This window comes from Antechinus flavipes, chromosome 1, assembly GCF_016432865.1.
Source record: "Antechinus flavipes isolate AdamAnt ecotype Samford, QLD, Australia chromosome 1, AdamAnt_v2, whole genome shotgun sequence".
NCBI classification, from domain to species: domain Eukaryota; kingdom Metazoa; phylum Chordata; class Mammalia; order Dasyuromorphia; family Dasyuridae; genus Antechinus; species Antechinus flavipes.
In genome coordinates this window covers 716250362-716273059 of record NC_067398.1, presented here as the reverse complement: position 1 = coordinate 716273059, position 22698 = coordinate 716250362, and the positions used below count along the sequence as shown (strand labels likewise).

The 22698-nt window shown below is 65.9% G+C and overlaps 1 protein-coding gene and 1 long non-coding RNA gene across 26 annotated transcripts in view; one reads left to right on the top strand and one right to left on the bottom strand.

Moving 5' to 3' along the window:
* SMTN (smoothelin) overlaps positions 1 to 22698 on the bottom strand; it is a 33228-nt gene that overhangs the window by 1107 nt on the left and 9423 nt on the right. The window contains exons 7-21 of the mRNA XM_051976261.1: positions 20903 to 20993; positions 20499 to 20800; positions 20230 to 20296; positions 18857 to 18937; positions 18180 to 18740; positions 17538 to 17863; positions 9782 to 9952; positions 8823 to 9516; positions 8474 to 8677; positions 8105 to 8167; positions 7855 to 7918; positions 7416 to 7592; positions 7179 to 7293; positions 4339 to 4490; positions 3147 to 3215 (exon numbers count right to left, since the gene is read on the bottom strand). Of these exons, the coding sequence (XP_051832221.1) occupies positions 3147 to 3215; positions 4339 to 4490; positions 7179 to 7293; positions 7416 to 7592; positions 7855 to 7918; positions 8105 to 8167; positions 8474 to 8677; positions 8823 to 9516; positions 9782 to 9952; positions 17538 to 17863; positions 18180 to 18740; positions 18857 to 18937; positions 20230 to 20296; positions 20499 to 20800; positions 20903 to 20993 (3137 nt within the window). The remainder of the gene's footprint in view (positions 1 to 3146; positions 3216 to 4338; positions 4491 to 7178; positions 7294 to 7415; positions 7593 to 7854; positions 7919 to 8104; positions 8168 to 8473; positions 8678 to 8822; positions 9517 to 9781; positions 9953 to 17537; positions 17864 to 18179; positions 18741 to 18856; positions 18938 to 20229; positions 20297 to 20498; positions 20801 to 20902; positions 20994 to 22698) is intronic.
* Positions 4497 to 7172, top strand: LOC127545698 (uncharacterized). 25 transcript variants are annotated; one of them, XR_007949778.1, is made up of 5 exons: positions 4497 to 5825; positions 5857 to 5947; positions 5980 to 6009; positions 6074 to 6731; positions 6855 to 7172. It is a non-coding gene; the product is annotated as an uncharacterized LOC127545698 (long non-coding RNA). The 25 variants fall into 25 exon arrangements; XR_007949773.1 differs by having other exon boundaries at positions 6043 to 6731; XR_007949786.1 differs by having other exon boundaries at positions 5980 to 6295; positions 6328 to 6731.

The window sequence follows — 22698 nt, the reverse complement described above, 5'->3', positions numbered from 1 at the left end:
TCCCATGTGAAAAGGGGGGGGCAGTTGGCCCCCAGGGCTCAGAGTGGCGGTGGAGCGGGCACCAGGTGGGCACCAGCTATAAGCCCAGGTCTGTGCCCTGTTCTGACCTGCTGCTGGGGCTGGCCCTTCCGGGGGCAGCCCTCCCACCCCGTTGGAAGCTTTCCCCCGGCTCCGTCTGCCACCCGGCACTTGCAGCTTTGCCCTCGGAGGCCTGGCACAACTAAGCCGAGCCCTCCTTGAAGGCAGCTGCCACGTTCCCCTCGCACCTTCCTGCTAGACCCTCCCCAGCTTTTTCTTAAATCGGGCGTTCAAGGGCGACTTTTCCCCGACTCAGGCTGGGCTCGTGGGGCAAGGGCAGTTTTCTCCCCTCTGGTACCCCTCATCCTGTACCCACAAAGGGGGGGTGCTTTTTACAATGAGTCCATTCCTGTTGGCTTTCCTCTGCCCAGCATTCTAAGGGGGTGGGGAAGAAGCCCCCTGGGGGAGTCACAAAGTCCCCTCTCCTGGCCTCAGTTTACTCATCTGCAAAATAAGGGGCTGGGACTCGAGGGTCCCCCTAGGTCTAAAATCATGTCCCCACTGTCTGCCATTGCATCACCGCTCTTGGGCTAAGCTGCCCCTGCAGCCCTCCCACCGAAGCTGCTGGGGACTGGGTCATCTCCCCGGGGGCCTGCTAGTCCCAAAGGAGCCGACGCCGGCCACGGGGCTCACCACGCTGCCCAGCCAGGAGCAGGCCGCCTGCCCGCGGTCACCACCTCCCTGCCCACACTCACGGACCCTGCACCTTCACCCCCGGCTTAGAGACCCTGGCTCCTTTTTGAAAACGGGGCCTTCGGCCTCATCCCCGCAGTGGGGGCGGCTTTGCTCCCAGAGCCGGCTCGGGGGACCTTCCTTCCAGTAAGGGCGGAGCGGGGGAGGGTAGCGAGCCCCTGCACGGGACGGGACCAGGGGGACGGGGAAGACTAATGGCCCAGATCTCCTGGCCTGGGACGCTCATGGCCTTCTTTGGGAACGGCCCCGGCCCTGGCGCGGGCTCTGCTGAATCAATCAAGCGTGCGAGGACCTGTGTTTATCTCTGTTTGGGGACTCATCTCATCTGTTGCTGAGCAACCGAGCTCAGCTGGAAGAGCCCGAGCCAGCAGCACCTGGGGCCCCATCTGCGCCTCAGTTTCCCCTCCCGGTATGAAGGTCTCTGGCCCGCGTCAGCCCAGGAGGCCCCGGCCGTCTCCCAGCTCGTACCCACGGCTGCCTGCGGGCACTGCCCCGGACCCTGCCGGCCTTTCCGGCCGCCCGACTCTTGGCCAGCCCAGAGCTCTGCCCTCGGAGCCCGGTTCTATCTACTCTGTTTCTCTGAAAGCTCGTGCCCAGGCAAGGGGGCCTGGGGTGGCAGGGTGGGGGGCACAAGCTGACCTGCTGCAAGGAAGGGAGGGGCCCGAACTGCAAAGCCGGCCCGCGCGCTTCTCCCTTGCCGTGGACAGTGCACAAGCCGCCTCACTGGGTGCCTCAGTTTCTCTCAGAAACAAAGCAGCTTCGGAAGCTAACGTCCATCCCAAGATGTACGGCCCCTCCCAACTGGGACATTCTAGGCTCTCGGGCCCCTCCTAGTCCTGACGTTCTGGGCTCTGATCTTCACTGTTCTAAGACTCCCTCTTCCAACAGACAATCTAGGGATCCTCAAACTTTTTAAATGGGGACAGTTCACTCTCCCTCAGACTGTTGTTGGGCCGGACTAGAGTAAAAATAAAACCTTTGTTTTGGTGGCCTTTAAATAAAGAAACTTCATAGCCCTGGGGGAGGGGGATAAACGTCCTCAGCTGCCGCATCTGGCCGCGGGTGTAGTTTGAGGACCCCTGATTCCTCTCTAAGACCCAGGAGAGGTGAAACATTCTAGGCTCCCGGGCCCCTCCCAGTCCTGACGTTCTGGGCTCTTGGGCCCCTCCTAGTCCTGACGTTCTGGGCTCTGACCTTCGCTGTTCTAAGACCCCCTTCCAGCAGAGACGATCTAGACTCTCGGGCCCCTCCTAGTCCTGACCTTCTGGGTTCCCGGGCCCCTCCTAGTCCTGATGTTCTGGGCTCTCGGGCCCCTCCTAGTCCTGACCTTCTGGGTTCCCGGGCCCCTCCTAGTCCTGATGTTCTGGGCTCTCGGGCCCCTCCTAGTCCTGACCTTCTGGGCTCCCGGGCCCCTCTCGCCGCTGCCATCCCCTGATGGGAGCCTCCTGGTCCCCCCGGGCTGGAGCCCTCCCGGGCAGGCTATCTTCCTCCCCCGCCAGCTCTGCCCCGAGCCCTCCCAGCTCCAGAGCTCCGGCGCAGAGGCTCTTCGGTGCCAGCTGGCGCTGGGCGGGAGCCTGCCCCCTCCTTTCCCAAGGTCTGCGGGCCGGTCTGTCCCGGGAGTCTCCCCGGCCCCCGGCTGCAGCCTTATAAAGCCATCGTCGATGCCGGGAGGGCGCGGGATGCCCCGGGTGGGGGGGCCGAGCGGCCACAGACGTCAGGCGCTGAGTCACACTTTCCAGGCCGACGGCTCCCCGGGGGCCCGCTGCCCTGCCCATATATGACAGGGAGCACGGCTGGGCCAGCCTCCGCAGTGGGCGGCCCTGGACACCGGCCCGGGGAGCCTGCGGGCAGGTGAGCCCCTCGTCCCGGCCTGACGGCCACGGGAGCGCCCGCCAAGGGCCCTGGGCCTGGGCCTGGGGGGGGGGGGGGCCTCTGGGCCCGAGGAGCCTTCCAGACTGAGGTCTGTTCCTCATGGGAAAATCGGGGGAGGGGCCGGGCACGGGCCTTACTCTCCCTTAGTCCCCAGAAAGGGGCAGCCCAGCCCCATCTGCAACTCGGAGACACTGTAGCTGGGGAGAGCGGGCAAGCCGTCGCCCCATGGGGGAAAGGACCCAGAAAGGGACAAGGACGGGGGGACCAGCTCCAAGGCCCTCCCGGGCTAAGCCCCCTCCCGGCTCTGACGCTCCCTGGTTCTAAGCCCCCTCCCAGGCCGCCGGTGAGCGAGGCCGGCCTCAGCGCCCCCCGCGCCCGCCCCGGCGCCCGCCGCCCCCTTTCTCACCGTGGCGCTCCCGGCGGGGGGTTAGGGTTTTTTGGTTTTTACCAGCCCCTTCTGAACCAGGCAGCGGTAAAACTCCTGGAGGTACGTGTACACGCACTTCCAGTCTGGCTCGCGCATCCTCACCATGTCCTCCGTGTCCAGCAACTGGGGGCAGTCAGCGTGGGTCCTGGGGGGGCACGGCCAGCCCCGACCGGGGGTGGGAGAGGGGAGGGGGAGGGGGCAGGAGGAAGAGAGAGAGACGGAGAGAGACAGAGAGAGAGAGAGATCCGTAAATCCGGTGACATTCTCCACGCTGCCGGGGTCGGCCCGCCGCCACCCCCCGCATGCGCTCCGGCCCGTGGGTGCTACCGAACTCTACTGGTGTGCGCACAGACAGGGCCGGTGGGGGAGGGGGCGCAGGCCGCGGCAGACCAGTCACAGGTGCGGGGTGGGGAGGACCGAGGGGCGGCGCCCCCCAGCCGGGCGGGCGTGGGGGCGGTGAGGCTGGCGCGGAGGCGTGAGGGGTGGCGGGAGAGGAGGAGGGGCGCGAGGGCCGGAGGAAGCGGGGGCTCATGGGCGGGGGTGATCCGAGCGGGCCAGGGGCCGTGAGCTTCAACAGCAGCCGATTCCAAACCAGAGCGGTCTCGCTCTCTGCTATATATCCGGCGTATATAGGCCCGGGGGAGGGGAGGGCGGGGGGGCCGGCGCGGCCCCCCTCCCAGCCCGTCGGCTCCATTTGGAATCGTGGGCCGGCACACTGAGTGGACACGGGGGTGCAGAAAGCTTCGGGGGCAGAAGGAAGGGCAGAGAGCAGAGAGAGACAGGGGAAGACAGAGGGGGAAGGGCAGGGGGGGGGCCACCTGGCTTGCGGGCCACGGATGGGGCCGGTCGGACGGTCGAGGCCCGGGCCCATGGCTCCCACAGTCCGGCTGGAAGCCCCCTGTACAGACTGGAGAAAATGCTGGCCCCACCGGGGTGGGGGACGGAGGCCTGGGCACGGGAGGGAGGGCAGCCTGGGCGGGGGAGCGGGGGGCAGGGACCCTCTGTCCCTTCTCCGCACTCAGGGGGGCCGGGGGGGTCTCGGCCCGCCCCGTCCTGTCCTGGGGGCCGGGGAGAGCAGCAGAAAGCAGGATGGGGGGGCCCGGGGCTCCGGGCCCAGCAGAAGGATGGAGAAGGCGGGGAAGCCGCGGGGGGTCTGTCCTGGCCGCCGAGGGGCCCGTCTCCGGCCGGGGGCCACGGGCGGCCTCTCCCCGGCCACCCCCCGCCTCGGCCTCTGGGGCGCCGGCCGCGACGGGGGCGGGGCTACGTACTCTGCTGACGAAAAGGCCACCTCGAAGTTGTGGCGCCGGTTCTGGGGGCTCAGCTGGCCGTAGTCGAAGGCCTCGGGGAAGAAGTTGTGCACCAGCGCGCAGAAGGCCATGCCGTCGCTCCAGCTGGACGAGAAGTTCTGGATGTCGACGTGCTGGGGGGAAGGGGGCGCCCGTCAGAGAAGGGGGCAAAGGGGGTGCCCACCAGAGAAGGGAGTGCCCACCAGAGAAGGGGGCAAAGGGAGTGCCCATCAGAGAAAGGGGGACAAGGTGAGGGGCTGTCAGAATGGGGGGACGAGCCTTCCACCAGACAGCCCCTCCCAACTAGCCTCCCCAAGCTCCTCTGATGGGAGCACAGGCTCTGGCCCCTTCACCCCGTGGCCATCCCTTGACGGACCTCCGGTCTCCGAGCCAGGACTGGTCCCCATACTCCAGATAAAGTCTGACAAGACCCAAGTTGAGGAATTCTCGGTTGCGATCGACCTGCTCTATCACCCCACTGTCTCTGACGGGGGTCCATTAAGACCCCCAGGGTTTTCCCGAATAATGCCGGCTAGCCGGGCCCCCCGTCTTGGACCCCGGGGCGAGGCCGTGTATGTGAGTGAGTCTCATTGTGCCGTTAGAGCCGCTCTCCTCTCGACAGCCTTTTGAATCTTGGCGATCACTCGGGCAGTTGGCGAGCAATGGCTAAGCACCTACTGTGTGCCAGGCAGGCCCTGGGAGGACAGACGGGGAAGCAGGCCCCGGGCACCTACATGGAGTCCGGGCTTCCAGAAGGGCGCTTCGGGACCCTCGGATCTCAGCCTCGGGCCCCTCCAAAGCCGGCCTGGGTGACCCGGGGAGGCGGCCCCGGGCGAGAGGCCCTGGGCCCGGTCACCGCCCTGCGGGACCGCGGTCAGTCCGTCAGCGGGCGCCCAGCATCCGCCCAGGAACGCGCGGGAGCCCGGCCCGGCCTCCGGAGCTGCCCCCGTGGGAGGCCCCAGTGCACGGCAGGGCTTCAGGAGACACGGCTAATCAGACTTTAATGGGATGAACACAAAGTATTTTTATGACTGCAAGAAGATTACAGCAGGCCCCAAAGCTTCCAGGCCCCGGGGGCCCCCGCTAATGGGATTTGGCCCGAGACCCAGCTCAGCACCCCGGGCCCCGGGGGACTGAATGTTCTTGGCTGTGGGAGGAGGCTCGAGCTTCCAGCTGGCTCCAGACCCGAGGGCCTCCTCGAGCATGAGAGAGACCCCCCCGGAGAATGTCGGGACAGGGGGGCCTGAGAGCAGGGGAGCCAGAGAGGAGAACGGGGGAGTCGGAGAGGAAATGAGCTTAGAGCAGGGGAAGTAAGAGAGGAAAGGGCTTAGAACAGGGGAAGTCAGAGAGAAGAGGGGCTTAGAACAGGGGAAGTAAGAGAGAAGAGGGGCTTAGAACAGGGGAAGTAAGAGAGAAGAGGGGCTTAGAACAGGGGAAGTAAGAGAGAAGAGGGGCTTAGAACAGGGGAAGTAAGAGAGAAAGGGGCTTAGAACAGGGGAGTCAGAGAGGAAAGGGGCTTAGAACAGGGGAGTCAGAGAGGAAAGGGCTTAGAACAGGGGAGTCAGAGAGAAAGGGGCTTAGAACAGGGGAAGTAAGAGAGAAGAGGGGCTTAGAACAGGGGAGTCAGAGAGGAAAGGGCTTAGAACAGGGGAAGTAAGAGAGAAGAGGGGCTTAGAACAGGGGAAGTAAGAGAGGAAAGGGGCTTAGAACAGGGGAGTCAGAGAGGAAAGGGCTTAGAACAGGGGAAGTAAGAGAGGAAAGGGGCTTAGAACAGGGGAAGTAAGAGAGAAGAGGGGCTTAGAACAGGGGAAGTAAGAGAGAAGAGGGGCTTAGAACAGGGGAAGTAAGAGAGAAGAGGGGCTTAGAACAGGGGAAGTAAGAGAGAAGAGGGGCTTAGAACAGGGGAAGTAAGAGAGAAGAGGGGCTTAGAACAGGGGAAGTAAGAGAGGAAAGGGGCTTAGAACAGGGGAGTCAGAGAGGAAAGGGCTTAGAACAGGGGAAGTAAGAGAGAAGAGGGGCTTAGAACAGGGGAAGTAAGAGAGAAGAGGGGCTTAGAACAGGGGAAGTAAGAGAGAAGAGGGGCTTAGAACAGGGGAAGTAAGAGAGGAAAGGGCTTAGAACAGGGGAGTCAGAGAGGAAAGGGGCTTAAACAGGGGAGTCAGAGAGGAAAGGGGCTTAGAACAGGGGAGTCAGAGAGGAAAGGGGCTTAAACAGGGGAGTCAGAGAGGAAAGGGGCTTAGAACAGGGGAAGTAAGAGAGGAAAGGGGCTTAGAACAGGGGAGTCAGAGAGGAAAGGGCTTAGAACAGGGGAGTCAGAGAGGAAAGGGGCTTAGAACAGGGGAAGTAAGAGAGGAAAGGGGCTTAGAACAGGGGAAGTAAGAGAGGAAAGGGGTTAGAACAGGGGAGTCAGAGAGGAAAGGGGCTTAGAACAGGGGAGTCAGAGAGGAAAGGGGCTTAGAACAGGGGAGTCAGAGAGGAAAGGGCTTAGAACAGGGGAGTCAGGGCTGGGAGGGGCCTCTATCTCTAACTTTGGGAGTCTGGAGGCCCGGCCTCTGACACTTGGTAGCCGTGCACTTGGGCATCAGTCTCTTTGCCTGTGTGGCGTGTGGCGAGTCGGCCCCCGAGGAGCAGCGAGGGGCTCCGGGGCCTGGGTCTCAGTGGGCTTGAAGTCAGGCCTTACTGAGCACATGACTTGACCTCCCCGGGCCTCAGTTTCCCCACCAGGAACACCAGGGGCCAGACTCCCAGGGGGCCCCGCTGCCCCCCGCCTCCAAAGGCCAAGAGGGACTGGGGCTGGTGGGTGGGGGCCGGGCCCTGCTCACCTCATAGCCGCGGGTCTTGGCTCTGCACCAGTCTAGTAACATTTGCTTGATGCTGTTGGCGTTGGGGACCCCGAAGCTGGACGAGCGCTGTACGGCCCCCCGCGGGGTGGCGGGGCTGCTGCGGGAAGAGGAGCCGCGGCTCAGGAGACGCCCCCGTGTTGGTGCCCAGGCGCCCCCCCCCCGCCTCCCCCGGCCCTCTCCCTGGCCTCTCCCTGTTGCCCCCCACCCCCCGCTCACCCGCCGCCGCCGCCCTCCTTCTCCAGCTTCTCGATCATGGCCTTGCGGGCCTGAGAGGCCGAGGTCTTGGGCAGGCTCTGGGCCTTCATCAGCTCCTTCTTCTTCTCGGCCTGGCGCCGCTCCAGGGCCGCCAGGCTCCCGGCCCGCGACGGGGTCTCGTCCTCCCGGTCGAAGATGCTTCCAGGGAGGAGACAGGTTGGGGGCGGTGCCGGGGAGCTATCCCCGCCCCATTTTACATGACGGCCCCGGCCCGGGGGGAAGGGGCTGGACCGGCACGCACACACTCGGCCCGCTTTGCCCTTCAGAACCCTTGTGGGCTCCAGAGGTCCCAGAGAGACTTGGGCTTGGCCGGAGTCACAAAGCCGTGTCGGGCAGGATCGGGGCCCAGAACCCTCCCCGGCCCAGCCCCAGCCCCCCGCGCCCCGCGCCCTCTCCTCACCTGCCCATCTTCTTGGAGGAAGAGGAGAACGACTTGGTCTGGACCACGGTTCTGCTGCCACCGTCTGGGAGGAGGGGAGAGGGTGGTGAGGGTCTGGGGGCCGCGGGGTCGGGCAGCCTTCCAGGGAGTGTCTGGGGGGTGGAGGAGGCGGAGGGCGGTGGGAGCGGGACGGTGTCCGGACAGACGGACAGACAGGGGCGAAGCGCGCAGTCCGGAGGCGGAGAGGCGGGGGGAGGCGGGCCGCCCTTACTCTCAGAGCGCTTCACAAAGCTCGACTCCACCGTGGTGGTCCGGGAGGTCCGGCTGCCATCGCCTGCGGGGACAGACACTCGGGCTCAGGGGGCGCTCCGGGGGGCGCCCGGGCCCCAGAGCTCAGAGACTGCCCGTCTGCGCCCCCTCCCGGCCGGGTTCGGTGTCCCCTCCGGCCCCGACGCCCAGAGACCAAAGACACAGGTGCGGGAACCGTTACGTGGGGTCACGCTTTTGGGAGGAGGGGAGCTGCACCCCCCCACGCCATGACCTCAGGGCACATCACCAAGCGCTCCCAGGTCCGGGCCTGAGGCCTTCCCCTGTCCCGGGCTCCCAGCCCCTGCCGTGGCACGCCCGCGCCGGCCCTTACTGGACTGGACGAGCCGCTCGGTCTTGGTGACGGTCCTCACGGCCGACCCGTCGGCCGACTTCTGGCTCTGCTGAGTGGTGGTCTCGGAGGCGGTGGCCCCCCGGCCCTCCCCGGGCCGGGCCCGGGCTTCCTGCAGCCGCCGCTCTCTTTCTCGGTCCCGCTGGTCTGCAGGGGGCCGCGGGGTCGGGCAGCCCCAGCCGGAGGCTCAGGGCCTCCAGCTGGAGGCTGAGGTACTCGAGCTGCCCTCGGAGGGCGGCTGTTTCTCTCTGCAGCTCCTGGGCCGCCCGGGCCACGGGCTCCACGGCCGCCATGGCGTCCTCGGCGGCCTGGGCCGCGGCCCGCTGCCCACCTTCCACCTCCAGACGCAGCTGCTGGAGAGCCCGGGTCAGCCGCTCCTCCAGCTCCGAGGCCCCGGCCGCCCCCGGCCCCGCCCCAGCCCCGGCCCCGGCCCAGGAAGGATGCCGGGTGCCGGGGAAAGGGAAGCAGGGACGGACCAGATGGCGACAGCCGTCAGGATCCTGCCAGAGAGGGCCCGGCTGCAGGGGCAGGGCACGGGATGGGGGGGCTCTCTCCCCTGGACCCTTCGGGCCAGCCTCCCTCCCAGCCCCGGCCTCCTGCAGTGAGAGGCCCCGGAGCCGCTGTCCCAGGGAAGCCCCCCTCCTTGTGCTCCTCCTCACCCAGCCTGGGGCCTCCCAGCTGGCGCCTGCCCCCCAAAGCCCTCTCAGCTCGGCCATCTGTCCTCCAATGGCCGCCTCCTGAACGGGGGCTCCGGCTGCTCCCCGGCCCCGAGGCCCCCTGACTAGGCCCAGGGCCTGCGAGGAGGCTCCCCACGGCGGGGTCCGGCCTTCGCTGTCCACCCCTTGCCCTCCCCGGAGCCCACCGTCCCCCTCCCTCCTCCCTGCCTCGCTCCCACTCACAAGGCTGTTGCCGCGGGACAGAGGCGCGGAAGACAGCCGCCGGCTGCTGAAGGTGGGGGGGTGGGCCACGGGGGGCGCCTCCGGCCCCTCCTCATCCTCCAGCCCCTGGAAGAGGGCCTCGGGGTCCTGGGCGGCCAGGAGGAGGGCCCGGCTGCCCCGGCCCAGCCCCGGCCCCAGCCCCGGCCCAGCTCTAGCCCCGGCCCAGCTCTAGCCCCGGCTTTAGCCCCGGCCCAGCCCAGCCCAGCTCCAGCCCCGGCCCAGCCCCGGCCCCAGCCCAGGCCCAGCCCCAGCCCCAGCCCCAGCCCCAGCCCCGGCCCCAGCCCCAGCCCCAGCCCCGGCCCAGCCCCGGCCCAGCCCAGGCCCAGCCCCAGCCCCGGCCCAGCCCTCATACCATCTTGTCCAGGACGTCCTCGTCTTCTATGGCCGCCAAGTCCTCCGGGCGCACCTTGCCCTGAGCTTGGGGCCCGGGCTCCTTCGCCGGCCGGCCCTTCTCCCCACCATTGGCCACGTCCACTTCCAGCTGCCCCCCCGCGGGGGGCTCCGCCGCCGCCTCTGCCTCCATCTGGGATGGGGAGAGACCGGGAGGGGGAGATTAACAAGCGGTGAGAGCGAGGGCGCAGTAGAAACGAGACCACGTGCCCTCGGGGGCCCAGCCATGGGACCCCCCCCAAGGCGCGTGGAGCCGGGGCCCGTGGGAGATGGGGGAGCAGGGGCAGAGCGCGCCAGCTGGGCCCGGACGCAGGAAACGCGCAGGAAGGGGAGGTCACGCCTGCAAGCGGGCCATGAGAGGAGGTGCAGGGCAGGCCGGGGCCGGACCCCCGGGGTCTCGGCCCCCCGGCCCACCCGGCGAGCAGCAGAGGCCGGGCTCCCCGAGGGCATTACCTGACGGAGCGGCCAGACGCCGGTTCCCTGCCCGCGTCCCGATGGGAGCTCTGGGGGGGCTGACCGCCGGCTCGTGAATAATGAAGGGGCCCCGGAGGATCCGGTTCCCGCGGCACCTGCTGCTCGAGGCCCCTTGTGCCAGCCCCTACCCCCGGGCCTCCTCCCCCAGCCTCCCCGGCTCCGGAGTCCCGCTTGGCTGCTCTGGCCCAGCCCGGCCCGGGGAGCTCATCCCCTAATCCTAATCTGATCCCAAGGGCCCAAGGTGGGGCATTAGCCAGATGAAGCTGCTTCCCTCCCAGGGGTGGGGGGGGCAGGCCCCATCAGAGGCCCAGGCCCGGCCAGGGGAGGGCAGGAGGGCCAGGGGGCTGAGCCCATTTTACAGAGGAGGACCTGGGCCGAGAGAGGGAAACGCTGGGGACACGGTCCCACACGGCCTAAGAGGGCAGAGTGCTTTGGAGGGGCTGTGGGGGCCCAGACAAGAACTCCTGGGCCTGCAACACACCTGACAAGCGGGCGGCCTCTGCTGGAGGATCCCCAGGGCTGAGGAGCTCCCCACCTCCAGTCACAGGGAGCTCCCCAACTCCAGAATCCTCCAAGAACAGGAGCTCCCCAACTCCAGAATCCTCCAGTCACAGGGAGCTCCCCAACTCCAGAATCCTCCACTTACAGGAGCTCCCCGACTCCCCAGAATCCTCCAAGAACAGGAGCTCCCCAACTCCCCAGAATCCTCCAAGAACAGGAGCTCCCCGACTCCCCAGAATCCTCCAGTCACAGGGAGCTCCCCGACTCCCCAGAATCCTCCAGTCACAGGGAGCTCCCCGACTCTAGAATCCTCCAAGAACAGGAGCTCCCCAACTCCAGAATCCTCCAGTCACAGGGAGCTCCCCGACTCTAGAATCCTCCAAGAACAGGAGCTCCCCGACTCCCCAGAACCCTCCACTTACAGGAGCTCCCCGACTCTAGAATCCTCCAAGAACAGGAGCTCCCCGACTCTAGAATCCTCCAAGAACAGGAGCTCCCCGACTCCCCAGAACCCTCCACTTACAGGAGCTCCCCAACTCCAGAATCCTCCAGTCACAGGGAGCTCCCCAACTCCAGAATCCTCCAGTCACAGGGAGCTCCCCGACTCTAGAATCCTCCAAGAACAGGAGCTCCCCAACTCCAGAATCCTCCAGTCACAGGGAGCTCCCCGACTCTAGAATCCTCCAAGAACAGGAGCTCCCCGACTCTAGAATCCTCCAAGAACAGGAGCTCCCCGACTCCCCAGAATCCTCCAGTCACAGGGAGCTCCCCGACTCCCCAGAATCCTCCAGTCACAGGGAGCTCCCCGACTCTAGAATCCTCCAAGAACAGGAGCTCCCCGACTCCCCAGAATCCTCCAGTCACAGGGAGCTCCCCGACTCTAGAATCCTCCAAGAACAGGAGCTCCCCGACTCCCCAGAACCCTCCACTTACAGGAGCTCCCCAACTCCAGAATCCTCCAAGAACAGGAGCTCCCCGACTCCCCAGAATCCTCCAGTCACAGGGAGCTCCCCGACTCCCCAGAATCCTCCAGTCACAGGGAGCTCCCCAACTCCAGAATCCTCCACTTACAGGAGCTCCCCAACTCCCCAGAATCCTCCAGTCACAGGGAGCTCCCCAACTCCCCAGAATCCTCCAAGAACAGGAGCTCCCCGACTCTCCAGAATCCTCCAAGAACAGGAGCTCCCCAACTCCAGAATCTTCCAAGAACAGGAGCTCCCCGACTCCCCAGAATCCTCCAAGAACAGGAGCTCCCCGACTCCCCAGAATCCTCCAAGAACAGGAGCTCCCCGACTCCCCAGAATCCTCCAAGAACAGGAGCTCCCCAACTCCAGAATCCTCCACTTACAGGAGCTCCCCGACTCCCCAGAACCCTCCACTTACAGGAGCTCCCCGACTCCCCAGAATCCTCCACTTACAGGAGCTCCCCGACTCCCCAGAATCCTCCAGTCACAGGGAGCTCCCCGACTCTCCTGTCACAGGGATCTCCCCAACTCCCCAGAATCCTCCAAGAACAGGAGCTCCCCAACTCCCAGAATCCTCCAAGAACAGGAGCTCCCTGACTCCCCAGAATCCTCCAGTCACAGGAGCTCCCCAACTCTCCAGAATCCTCCAAGAACAGGAGCTCCCCGACTCCCCAGAATCCTCCAAGAACAGGAGCTCCCTGACTCCCCAGAATCCTCCAAGAACAGGAGCTCCCTGACTCCCCAGAATCCTCCAAGAACAGGAGCTCCCCAACTCCCGAGAATCCTCCACTTACAGGAGCTCCCCGACTCCCCAGAACCCTCCACTTACAGGAGCTCCCCGACTCCCCAGAATCCTCCAGTCACAGGGAGCTCCCTGACTCCCCAGAATCCTCCAGTCACAGGGAGCTCCCCGACTCTAGAATCCTCCAAGAACAGGAGCTCCCCGACTCTCCAGAATCCCCCAGTCACAGGGAGCTCCCCGACTCTCCAGAATCCCCCAGTCACAGGGAGCTCCCCGACTCCCCAGAATCCTCCAAGAACAGGATCTCCCCAACTCTCCAGAATCCTCCAAGAACAGGAGCTCCCCAACACCTCAGAATCCTCCAAGAACAGGAGCTCCCCGACTCTCCAGAATCCCCCAGTCACAGGAGCTCCCCACCTCCAGTCACAGGAGCTCCCCGACTCTCCAGAATCCCCCAGTCACAGGGAGCTCCCCGACTCTCCAGAATCCTCCAGTCACAGGAGCTCCCCAACTCCCGAGAATCCTCCACTTACAGGAGCTCCCCGACTCTCCAGAATCCTCCAGTCACAGGGAGCTCCCCGACTCCCCAGAACCCTCCACTTACAGGAGCTCCCCAACTCTCCAGAATCCCCCAGTCACAGGAGCTCCCCAACTCCAGAATCCTCCAGTCACAGGAGCTCCCCGACTCTCCAGAATCCCCCAGTCACAGGAGCTCCCCGACTCCCCAGAATCCTCCAGTCACAGGGAGCTCCCCGACTCTCCAGAATCCTCCAGTCACAGGGAGCTCCCCGACTCTAGAATCCTCCAAGAACAGGAGCTCCCCGACTCCCCAGAACCCTCCACTTACAGGAGCTCCCCGACTCTAGAATCCTCCAAGAACAGGAGCTCCCCGACTCTCCAGAATCTTCCAAGAACAGGAGCTCCCCGACTCTCCAGAATCCTCCAGTCACAGGGAGCTCCCCGACTCTCCAGAATCCTCCAGTCACAGGGAGCTCCCCGACTCTAGAATCCTCCAAGAACAGGAGCTTCCCGACACCCCAGAATCCTCCAGTCACAGGAGCTCCCCAACTCCCCAGAATCTTCCAAGAACAGGATCTCCCCAACTCTCCAGAATCCTCCAAGAACAGGAGCTTCCCGACACCCCAGAATCCTCCAAGAACAGGAGCTCCCTGACTCCCCAGAATCCTCCAAGAACAGGAGCTCCCCGACTCTAGAATCCTCCAAGAACAGGAGCTCCCCGACTCTAGAATCCTCCAAGAACAGGAGCTCCCCAACACCTCAGAATCCTCCAAGAACAGGAGCTCCCTGACTCCCCAGAATCCTCCAGTCACAGGAGCTCCCCGACTCTCCAGAATCCCCCAGTCACAGGGAGCTCCCCGACTCCCCAGAATCATCCACTTACAGGAGCTCCCCGACTCTCCAGAATCCCCCAGTCACAGGGAGCTCCCTGACTCCCCAGAATCCTCCAGTCATAGGGAGCTCCCCAACTCCAGAATCCTCCAAGAACAGGAGCTCCCCGACTCTAGAATCCTCCAAGAACAGGAGCTCCCCGACTCTAGAATCCTCCAAGAACAGGAGTTCCCCAACACCTCAGAATCCTCCAAGAACAGGATCTCCCCAACTCTCCTGTCACAGGGATCTCCCCAACTCCCGAGAATCCTCCACTTACAGGAGCTCCCCGACTCCCCAGAATCCTCCACTTACAGGAGCTCCCCGACTCTCCAGAATCCCCCAGTCACAGGGAGCTCCCCAACTCCCCAGAATCCTCCAAGAACAGGAGCTCCCTGACTCCCCAGAATCCTCCAAGAACAGGAGCTCCCCAACTCCAGAATCCTCCAGTCATAGGGAGCTCCCCAACTCCCAGAATCCTCCAGTCATAGGGAGCTCCCCAACTCTCCAGAATCCCCCAGTCACAGGAGCTCCCCAACTCCCACCTCCAGACGCAGCTGCTGGAGAGCCCGGGTCAGCCGCTCCTCCAGCTCCGAGGCCCCGGCCGCCCCCGGCCCCGCCACCCCCGGCATCCTGCCTCTCGGGCCCAGCTGCGCGCTCTGCGGGCGGCCGGCGGAGGGCGAGGGCAAGGGCAGGAGGCCCGCCCCGCCCCCGGCCCGGACTGACTCCAGAGCCGGGGGGGCTTTTGTTTCCAGAGAGAAGCCTATTCTGGTCCCTGTGGGGGAGGGGGTGGGCAGCCGGCCAGGGCGGAGGGCAGTGGGCGGGCCGGCACATGCCAGCCTCCGGCCCCCTCCCCTGGCTCTTGGCAGGACCCCAAAGGCTTCCCCTGCAGGAGCATTCGGCGGGCAGCTGGGAGGGAGAGGACAGGTGGCTCCGGCCCCCAACCAGAGCACGAGGGAGGAGGCTGGCCGGGGCGGGCGGCCGGGCTTAGTCGGCGACCGAAACCCTCAGATCGAGCCGGCCCTGCCCGGACCCCCGGGGTCTCGGCCCCCCGGCCCACCCGGCGAGCAGCAGAGGCCGGGCTCCCCGAGGGCATTACCTGACGGAGCGGCCAGACGCCGGTTCCCTGCCCGCGTCCCGATGGGAGCTCTGGGGGGGCTGACCGCCGGCTCGTGAATAATGAAGGGGCCCCGGAGGATCCGGTTCCCGCGGCACCTGCTGCTCGAGGCCCCTTGTGCCAGCCCCTACCCCCGGGCCTCCTCCCCCAGCCTCCCCGGCTCCGGAGTCCCGCTTGGCTGCTCTGGCCCAGCCCGGCCCGGGGAGCTCATCCCCTAATCCTAATCTGATCCCAAGGGCCCAAGGTGGGGCATTAGCCAGATGAAGCTGCTTCCCTCCCAGGGGTGGGGGGGGGGCAGGCCCCATCAGAGGCCCAGGCCCGGCCAGGGGAGGGCAGGAGGCTGAGCCCATTTTACAGAGGAGGACCTGGGCCGAGAGAGGGAAACGCTGGGGACACGGTCCCACACGGCCTAAGAGGGCAGAGTGCTTTGGAGGGGCTGTGGGGGCCCAGACAAGAACTCCTGAGCCTGCAACACACCTGACAAGCGGGCGGCCTCTGCTGGAGGATCCCCAGGGCTGAGGAGCTCCCCACCTCCAGTCACAGGGAGCTCCCCGACTCCCCAGAATCCTCCACTTACAGGAGCTCCCCAACTCCAGAATCCTCCAAGAACAGGGAGCTCCCCAACTCCAGAATCCTCCAAGAACAGGAGCTCCCCGACTCTAGAATCCTCCAAGAACAGGAGCTCCCCAACTCCAGAATCCTCCAAGAACAGGAGCTCCCCGACTCCCCAGAACCCTCCACTTACAGGAGCTCCCCAACTCCCCAGAATCCTCCAAGAACAGGGAGCTCCCCAACTCCAGAATCCTCCAAGAACAGGAGCTCCCCGACTCCCCAGAACCCTCCACTTACAGGAGCTCCCCAACTCCCCAGAATCCTCCACTTACAGGAGCTCCCCAACTCCCCAGAATCCTCCACTTACAGGAGCTCCCCAACTCCCCAGAATCCTCCAGTCACAGGGAGCTCCCCGACTCCCCAGAATCCTCCAGTCACAGGGAGCTCCCCAACTCCAGAATCCTCCAAGAACAGGAGCTCCCCGACTCCCCAGAATCATCCACTTACAGGAGCTCCCCAACTCCCGAGAATCCTCCACTTACAGGAGCTCCCCAACTCCCCAGAATCCTCCAAGAACAGGAGCTCCCCAACTCTCCTGTCACAGGGATCTCCCCAACTCCCCAGAATCCTCCAGTCATAGGGAGCTCCCCAACTCCAGAATCCTCCAAGAACAGGAGCTCCCCAACACCTCAGAATCCTCCAAGAACAGGAGCTCCCCGACTCTCCAGAATCCTCCAAGAACAGGAGTTCCCCAACACCTCAGAATCCTCCAAGAACAGGAGCTCCCCAACACCTCAGAATCCTCCAAGAACAGGAGCTTCCCGACACCCCAGAATCCTCCAGTCACAGGGAGCTCCCTGACTCCCCAGAATCCTCCAAGAACAGGATCTCCCCAACTCTCCAGAATCCCCCAGTCACAGGGAGCTCCCCAACTCCCCAGAATCCTCCAAGAACAGGATCTCCCCAACTCTCCAGAATCCCCCAGTCACAGGGAGCTCCCCAACTCCCCAGAATCTTCCAAGAACAGGAGCTCCCCAACTCCCCAGAATCCTCCAAGAACAGGAGCTCCCCGACTCTCCAGAATCTTCCAAGAACAGGAGCTCCCCGACTCCCCAGAATCCTCCAAGAACAGGATCTCCCCAACTCTCCAGAATCCCCCAGTCACAGGGAGCTCCCCAACTCCCCAGAATCCTCCAAGAACAGGAGCTCCCCGACTCTCCAGAATCTTCCAAGAACAGGAGCTCCCCGACTCCCCAGAATCCTCCAAGAACAGGAGCTCCCCAACTCCCCAGAATCCTCCAGTCATAGGGAGCTCCCCAACTCCAGAATCTTCCAAGAACAGGAGCTCCCCAACTCTCCAGAATCCTCCAAGAACAGGAGCTCCCCAACTCTCCAGAATCCTCCAAGAACAGGAGCTCCCCGACTCCCCAGAATCCTCCAAGAACAGGAGCTCCCCGACTCCCCAGAATCCTCCAAGAACAGGAGCTCCCCAATTCCCCAGAATCCTCCAAGAACAGGAGCTCCCCAACTCTCCAGAATCCTCCAAGAACAGGAGCTCCCCGACTCCCCAGAATCCTCCAAGAACAGGAGCTCCCCAACTCCCCAGAATCCTCCAAGAACAGGAGCTCCCCAACTCCCCAGAATCCTCCAAGAACAGGAGCTCCCCGACTCCCCAGGCAGCCCAGACCAATCGTCCTTTGTGGTTGATCTCACCCAGGACGGAGCACTTGATGTCACCATTCCCAGGGTCCGAGCGGGCCTTCGGACATCCCGGGACTGCCCCCCAGTGTCACCAGCCTGACCCCAGACTCGGCGCTCTCCCAGCTTAGCTCTGCCTTCCCAGGAGCAGGGGCGGCGGCCCTGGGACCTCGGTGCCCTGCCAGCAGGACCGGCTTGACCCCCTTGCAGGTGAGAGCCCTCCCGCCCGGGCCGAGCGGCCCCCGATTCTCCAGGGAGGGGCGCAGACCGGGGGCCTCACCTTGCCGAAGCGCCCCACGCTGGTGACGTGGGGGGTGCTGCCCACTCGCGTGGCCGTCCCGGGGGCACCAACGTGGCCGACGGTCCCAGGGGTGCCGAAGTGATTGATGGTCCTGGGGGTGCTGGCGGTCCCGGGGGTGCCCACATGGCTGATTGTTCTGGGGGTGCCCACGTGGCCGATGATCCTGGGGGTGTCCACGTGGCTGACGGTTCTGGGGGTGCTGACGTGGCTGATGATCCTGGGGGTGCTGACGTGGCTGATGGTGCCCCCGCCAGTGCTGTTGCCACCAAAGTGGACGGGGGTGCCCGGGAGCCCCAGCGTCAGCTCTGTGCGGGTGGCAGCTACAATCAGGAGGGAGGGTGGCGTCCCCCGCCCCAACCCCCCGAGGGGCCCGCTCCTGGGACCTTCAGGTGGAGGAGACAGAACCCGTGCCCGGAGAAGAGACACCCCCCACCCGGGGCCCCCGATTTTCCTGGCTGAGCGTGAGTTCAGAAAAGCCGAACCCGGACCCCTCCCGCTGGAGCTTGTGCCCAGTCGGTGCCAGTTGGCTGCTGCCCAGGCAGAGATGCCAGGGGAAGGACCCACGGAGGAGGAGGGCAGAGAAGGCACCCCCCCGCCCCCGGCCCCAGCCCCCTCACCCACCTGCCCTCTGGCTGCCCACGGGGCCCAGCACCCGGCTGCTGACGGGCTGGCCCCGGCCATCCTTGATCTCGATGGTGAAGGTGGTCTTCATGCTGGCGTCCCCGGCCACGCGCGCGTGCGGAGCCTGCCTGGCGCTGCCGGGCTCCTCTGAGTCCGCCGGGGGGCCCCTCTCTCCGTTTTGAAGGGGCCTCCCCTGTGACGTGGCTGGGCTCCGCCCCCCCGGGCCCTCCTCTTTAGGGCGATCCCCGGCCCCCACTCGGACAATCAGGGGCTCTCCGTGCCAGGAGGAGATGCGGGCGCCGCTGCCGGCGATCCTGCCCGGGACCGGGGAGGCGGAGGAGGAGGAAGGGCCCGGCTCCCCGCTCCCACCGCCCGCCAGCCCGGCCCGCAGGGGTCCCAGAGCCGTCCGGTCCCCGGGGCCGAGCCGCCGCGGCTGCTGCTGGGGGGTCTGGGCCCCCGGGGGGGTGGGAGCCTCGGACGACGTGAACTTGCGCACCCGGTCGCGGACGGAGCTGGTCCTCTGCAAAGGGGAGGGGCCGGCGGGCCCGGCCTTCGGGGAGTCTGGCAGGGAGAGCAAGAGGAGCCTGGTGAGGGGCAGGGCCGGCGGCGCTGGGCCCCGAGACCCCCAACGGGGAAGCCGGGACTCGCCCCCTCCCACCCGATGCGGGGGCCGCTACCTGGAGCCCGGGCCCTGCGGGGGGTGAGCAGCGACAGGGAGCGTTGGCAGGAGCGGGGGCTGGGCTTCTGGAGAGAGGGCACTGCCAGGGCCGCGGGGGAGCCAGCGGGGGTGGTGCCACGTGCGTGCCGGGAAGAGAGGGGAAAGCCACGGGGCAGCGTGAGCTGGAGAGCCTGCAAGCGGGCAGTGCGGTGCCCCCCACCCCCTCCCTTACACACTCACTCCCCCTCCCTTCTCCTTACACACTCATCCTCCTCCCTTCCCCTTACACACTCACACCCCCTTCCTTACACACTCACTCCCCCCTCCCCCTCACACACTCACACCCCTCCCTTCCCCTCACACACTCACTCACACCCCTCCCTTACACACTCATCCTCCTCCCTTCTCCTTACACACTCACACCCCCTTCCTTACACACTCACTTCCCCTTACACACTCATCCTCCTCCCTTCCCCTTACACTCACGCCCCCTCCCTTACACACTCACTCACCCCAACACTCTCACCCCTTCTCCCTTCCTCTTGTACACTGCCGTGCTCCCAAACCTCCTTCTCCCACCTGCTCCTCATCCTAAGCTGAGACCTTCCCAGGCCCCGTCCCCTCCTGGAGCTCGGGAAGGGGGGGGGTCATGGAAAGTGCTCTGGCTCTGGAGCCAGGAGACCCCCACTCAGTTGCCCTGTGCCTCAGTTTCCCTCTCTAGAGGAGCTGGCCTGAGGAAGGATGGGAAGGGCAGGGCCCCAGTGCCCCGGGGTGGACGCTTTCCCCCCCACGATACCCCTGGCACCCTCCCTGGGGGCCCTCCCTGGGCTCTCCCTGAACCCTCAAAGTGCCTCGAGACGCCGCGGTGAGTAAAGCCTCAAGGTGACAAGGGCGTCACTCCAGATCTGGAAGGGAGGCCGGGGTGGGGGCGGGGAGCCTGGGGCCCCGTGCCCAGGAGGGCGTCGGGGGCGGGGAGCTGGCGCGGCCCTTATTGGGGAGAAGAATGCAGGCGCCCGCAGTTTCCCTTTCAAGGCTCGGCCGGGCTGTGGGATAAACAGACCCCCCCCTGGCCGGGGCCCAAGTGCGTCCCCGTGCCGCAGCCTCCCTCCTGAGCGGACCCCGCGCGGGCCATCCCCGCCCCGGAATGAGAATTCTCCCTCGAGACCTCCGGTGATGAGGAGCCTCCCCCCACCCCCCCGCCAAGGTCGACCCCTCCAGGAAGGCTTCCCCGACACGGGGCCTGAACTCAGGCTGGAGCTTCCCTGGGCCAAGCAGGACCGGGCCAGCCCCGAGACGAGAGCGAGCCCTGAGGGAACGACCGGGCCCCACAGCCGAGGCCGTGGGACTTCCTAAAGGCCTTTCTCGGGCACCGGCTGAGGCCCAAGTCCTTACCGGCCTTCTTCCTGTCGGGGGTCCCGGCCGCCGTCTCTGCCGCCTGCTCCCTTCGGTCCGGGCCCGCCTGAGGAGAAACGCAGCCTCGATGGTCCCGTTTGTTAGGCTCCCGCCCGGCCTTCCCCGCTGACCTACCACAGGGCCGGGGCCGGGCTGCCCGCCCACACCAGCGGCGGAGGGAGACTCCCGGCGGGCGGCCACCACGGGGACAGACTCGATCGCCTCCTTCCTCCACCCCCCCAGCCCCTTCCTCGGCCCAGGTCACCTACCTCGCCACTCTGGCCGTGGCTGCCCAGGAGCTGGACCGACACGTGCTCCCGAGGCTGGGCGGGGCAGGGCCCGGGGCTCGGCGGGGCCGGCAGAGGTTGGGGCTCCTCGGGGCTGCCGGCCCTGGGGGGGCTCCCAGGATCTGGCTCCTCCTCCGGAGAGGATCTAGGGGGCCTCTCCCCGGCCTCCTCGCCACCCACCTCCGCGGGGCACCGGGCCGGCTCCGAGGAAGAAGGGGCGGAGGGCGGGCTGGGCGGCGTCGGGCCCGGGGCGTCCAGCAGCAAGAGGGGCCCAGCGGCCATGTCTGTGGAAGACGAGGAGTGAGGAGGCCCCAGGGTGGGCGGGGGCCTCCTTCCCGGCCCTCCCGCCGGGCTCCCCAAGCCCCAGGGCCCCAGAGCAGCCTTACCGTCCAGCTCCGGGCGGGGGGCTGCCGCCTGCCACTGACCAGTCTGGGCCTGGGTCTGCGCTTGCTCGGCCTGCTGTTCTCGCTCCCTGGCCTGAGGGGGCAGAGACAGAGACAGATAGAGGTCAGAGAGAGAGAGAGAGAGAGACAGAGACAGAAACAGAGACAGAGAGAGAGAGGGAGAGAGAGACAGAGAGAGACAGCAGAGACAGAGAGAGAGAGGGAGGAGAGGGGTCGGGGTCAGAGGCAGAGACAGAGGTCAGAGAGGACCAAAGAGAGGCTGTAGCACTCAGCCTGAGGCGCCCACTCTGCTTCCTGGCCACCAGGGCGGGCCGGCTGCCACCCATGCAAAGTAGCTGGGAAGCAAAGCCAGGGTGGGGCCCAGGTAGCCAGCCCTGCCTGGGCCAGAACCACCCTGCCCCACCCCCGCCGGGGCACACGGGACACCCATACGCACAGAGGTCCGGGGACTCAGGGGACGGGGAGGGAGCCAACCTCATTTCACAGACAGGGAGACTGAGGCACAGCGTCAGGGCAGAGCCAGGGAGAGAAACCAAAGGAGAGTGCGCTGATGGGGGTGGAGTGGGTCAGGGCTGGGGCAGCGGGAGTGGGGGGAGCTCTGGATCTGGGCCCAGGGTGCTCGGCCTTATGGGCAGCGGCCTCCAGTGGCAGCTCTCAGCATGGCGCTCCCCAGGCTCCTCCCCCTTGGCCCCCATCAGCCCCCTCCCTTTCTTGGGACACCAGAGGTGCAGCTTCTCGGAGGAATTAGGAAACCCCTGGCTGCCAGGCCAAGTCCTACAGAGGCCCCAGAGCTACAGAGGCCCCGAGTCCTACGGAGGCCCCAGAGCTACAAAGGCCCCGAGTCCTACGGAGGCCCCGAGTCCTACGGAGGCCCCAGAGCTACAGAGGCCCCGAGTCCTACGGAGGCCCCAGAGCTACAGAGGCCCCGAGTCCTACGGAGGCCCCGAATCCTACGGAGGCCCCAGAGCTACAGAGGCCCCGAGTCCTACGGAGGCCCCAGAGCTACAGAGGCCCCGAGTCCTACGGAGGCCCCGAGTCCTACGGAGGCCCCAGAGCTACAGAGGCCCCGAGTCCTACGGAGGCCCCAGAGCTACAGAGGCCCCGAGTCCTACGGAGGCCCCGAGTCCTACAGAGGCCCCAGAGCTACAGAGGCCCCGAGTCCTACAGAGGCCCCGAGTCCTACGGAAGCCCCGAGTCCTACAGAGGCCCCAGAGCTACAGAGGCCCCGAGTCCTACGGAGGCCCCGAGTCCTACGGAGGCCCCGAGTCCTACAGAGGCCCCAGAGCTACAGAGGCCCCGAGTCCTACGGAGGCCCCGAGTCCTACGGAGGCCCCGAGTCCTACAGAGGCCCCAGAGCTACAGAGGCCCTGAGTCCTACAGAGGCCCCAGAGCTACAGAGGCCCCAAGTCCTACAGAGGCCCCGAGAGCTAAGGAGGCCTCAAGAGTCCCAGAGACCCTAAGAGCTCTGTAAGCCCTGAGAGCCTCCATGAGCTATGGAGGCCCCGAGTCCTATGGAGGCCCCAGAGCTACAGAGGCCCCGAGAGCTAAGGAGGCCCCGAGTCCTACAGAGGCCCCGAGAGCTAAGGAGGCCCTGAGAGCTAAGGAAGCCTCAAGAGTCCCAGAGACCCTAAGAGCTCTGTAAGCCCTGAGAGCCTCCATGAGCTACGGAGGCCCCAGGACCATCTGGTCTAAAGCCTGCAGTTGACTGTGGGGGAAGCTGAGGCTCAGGATGGGGGGAAGGTGTAGCGAGGCCCCATGGCCCGACCTCCTCACCCCAC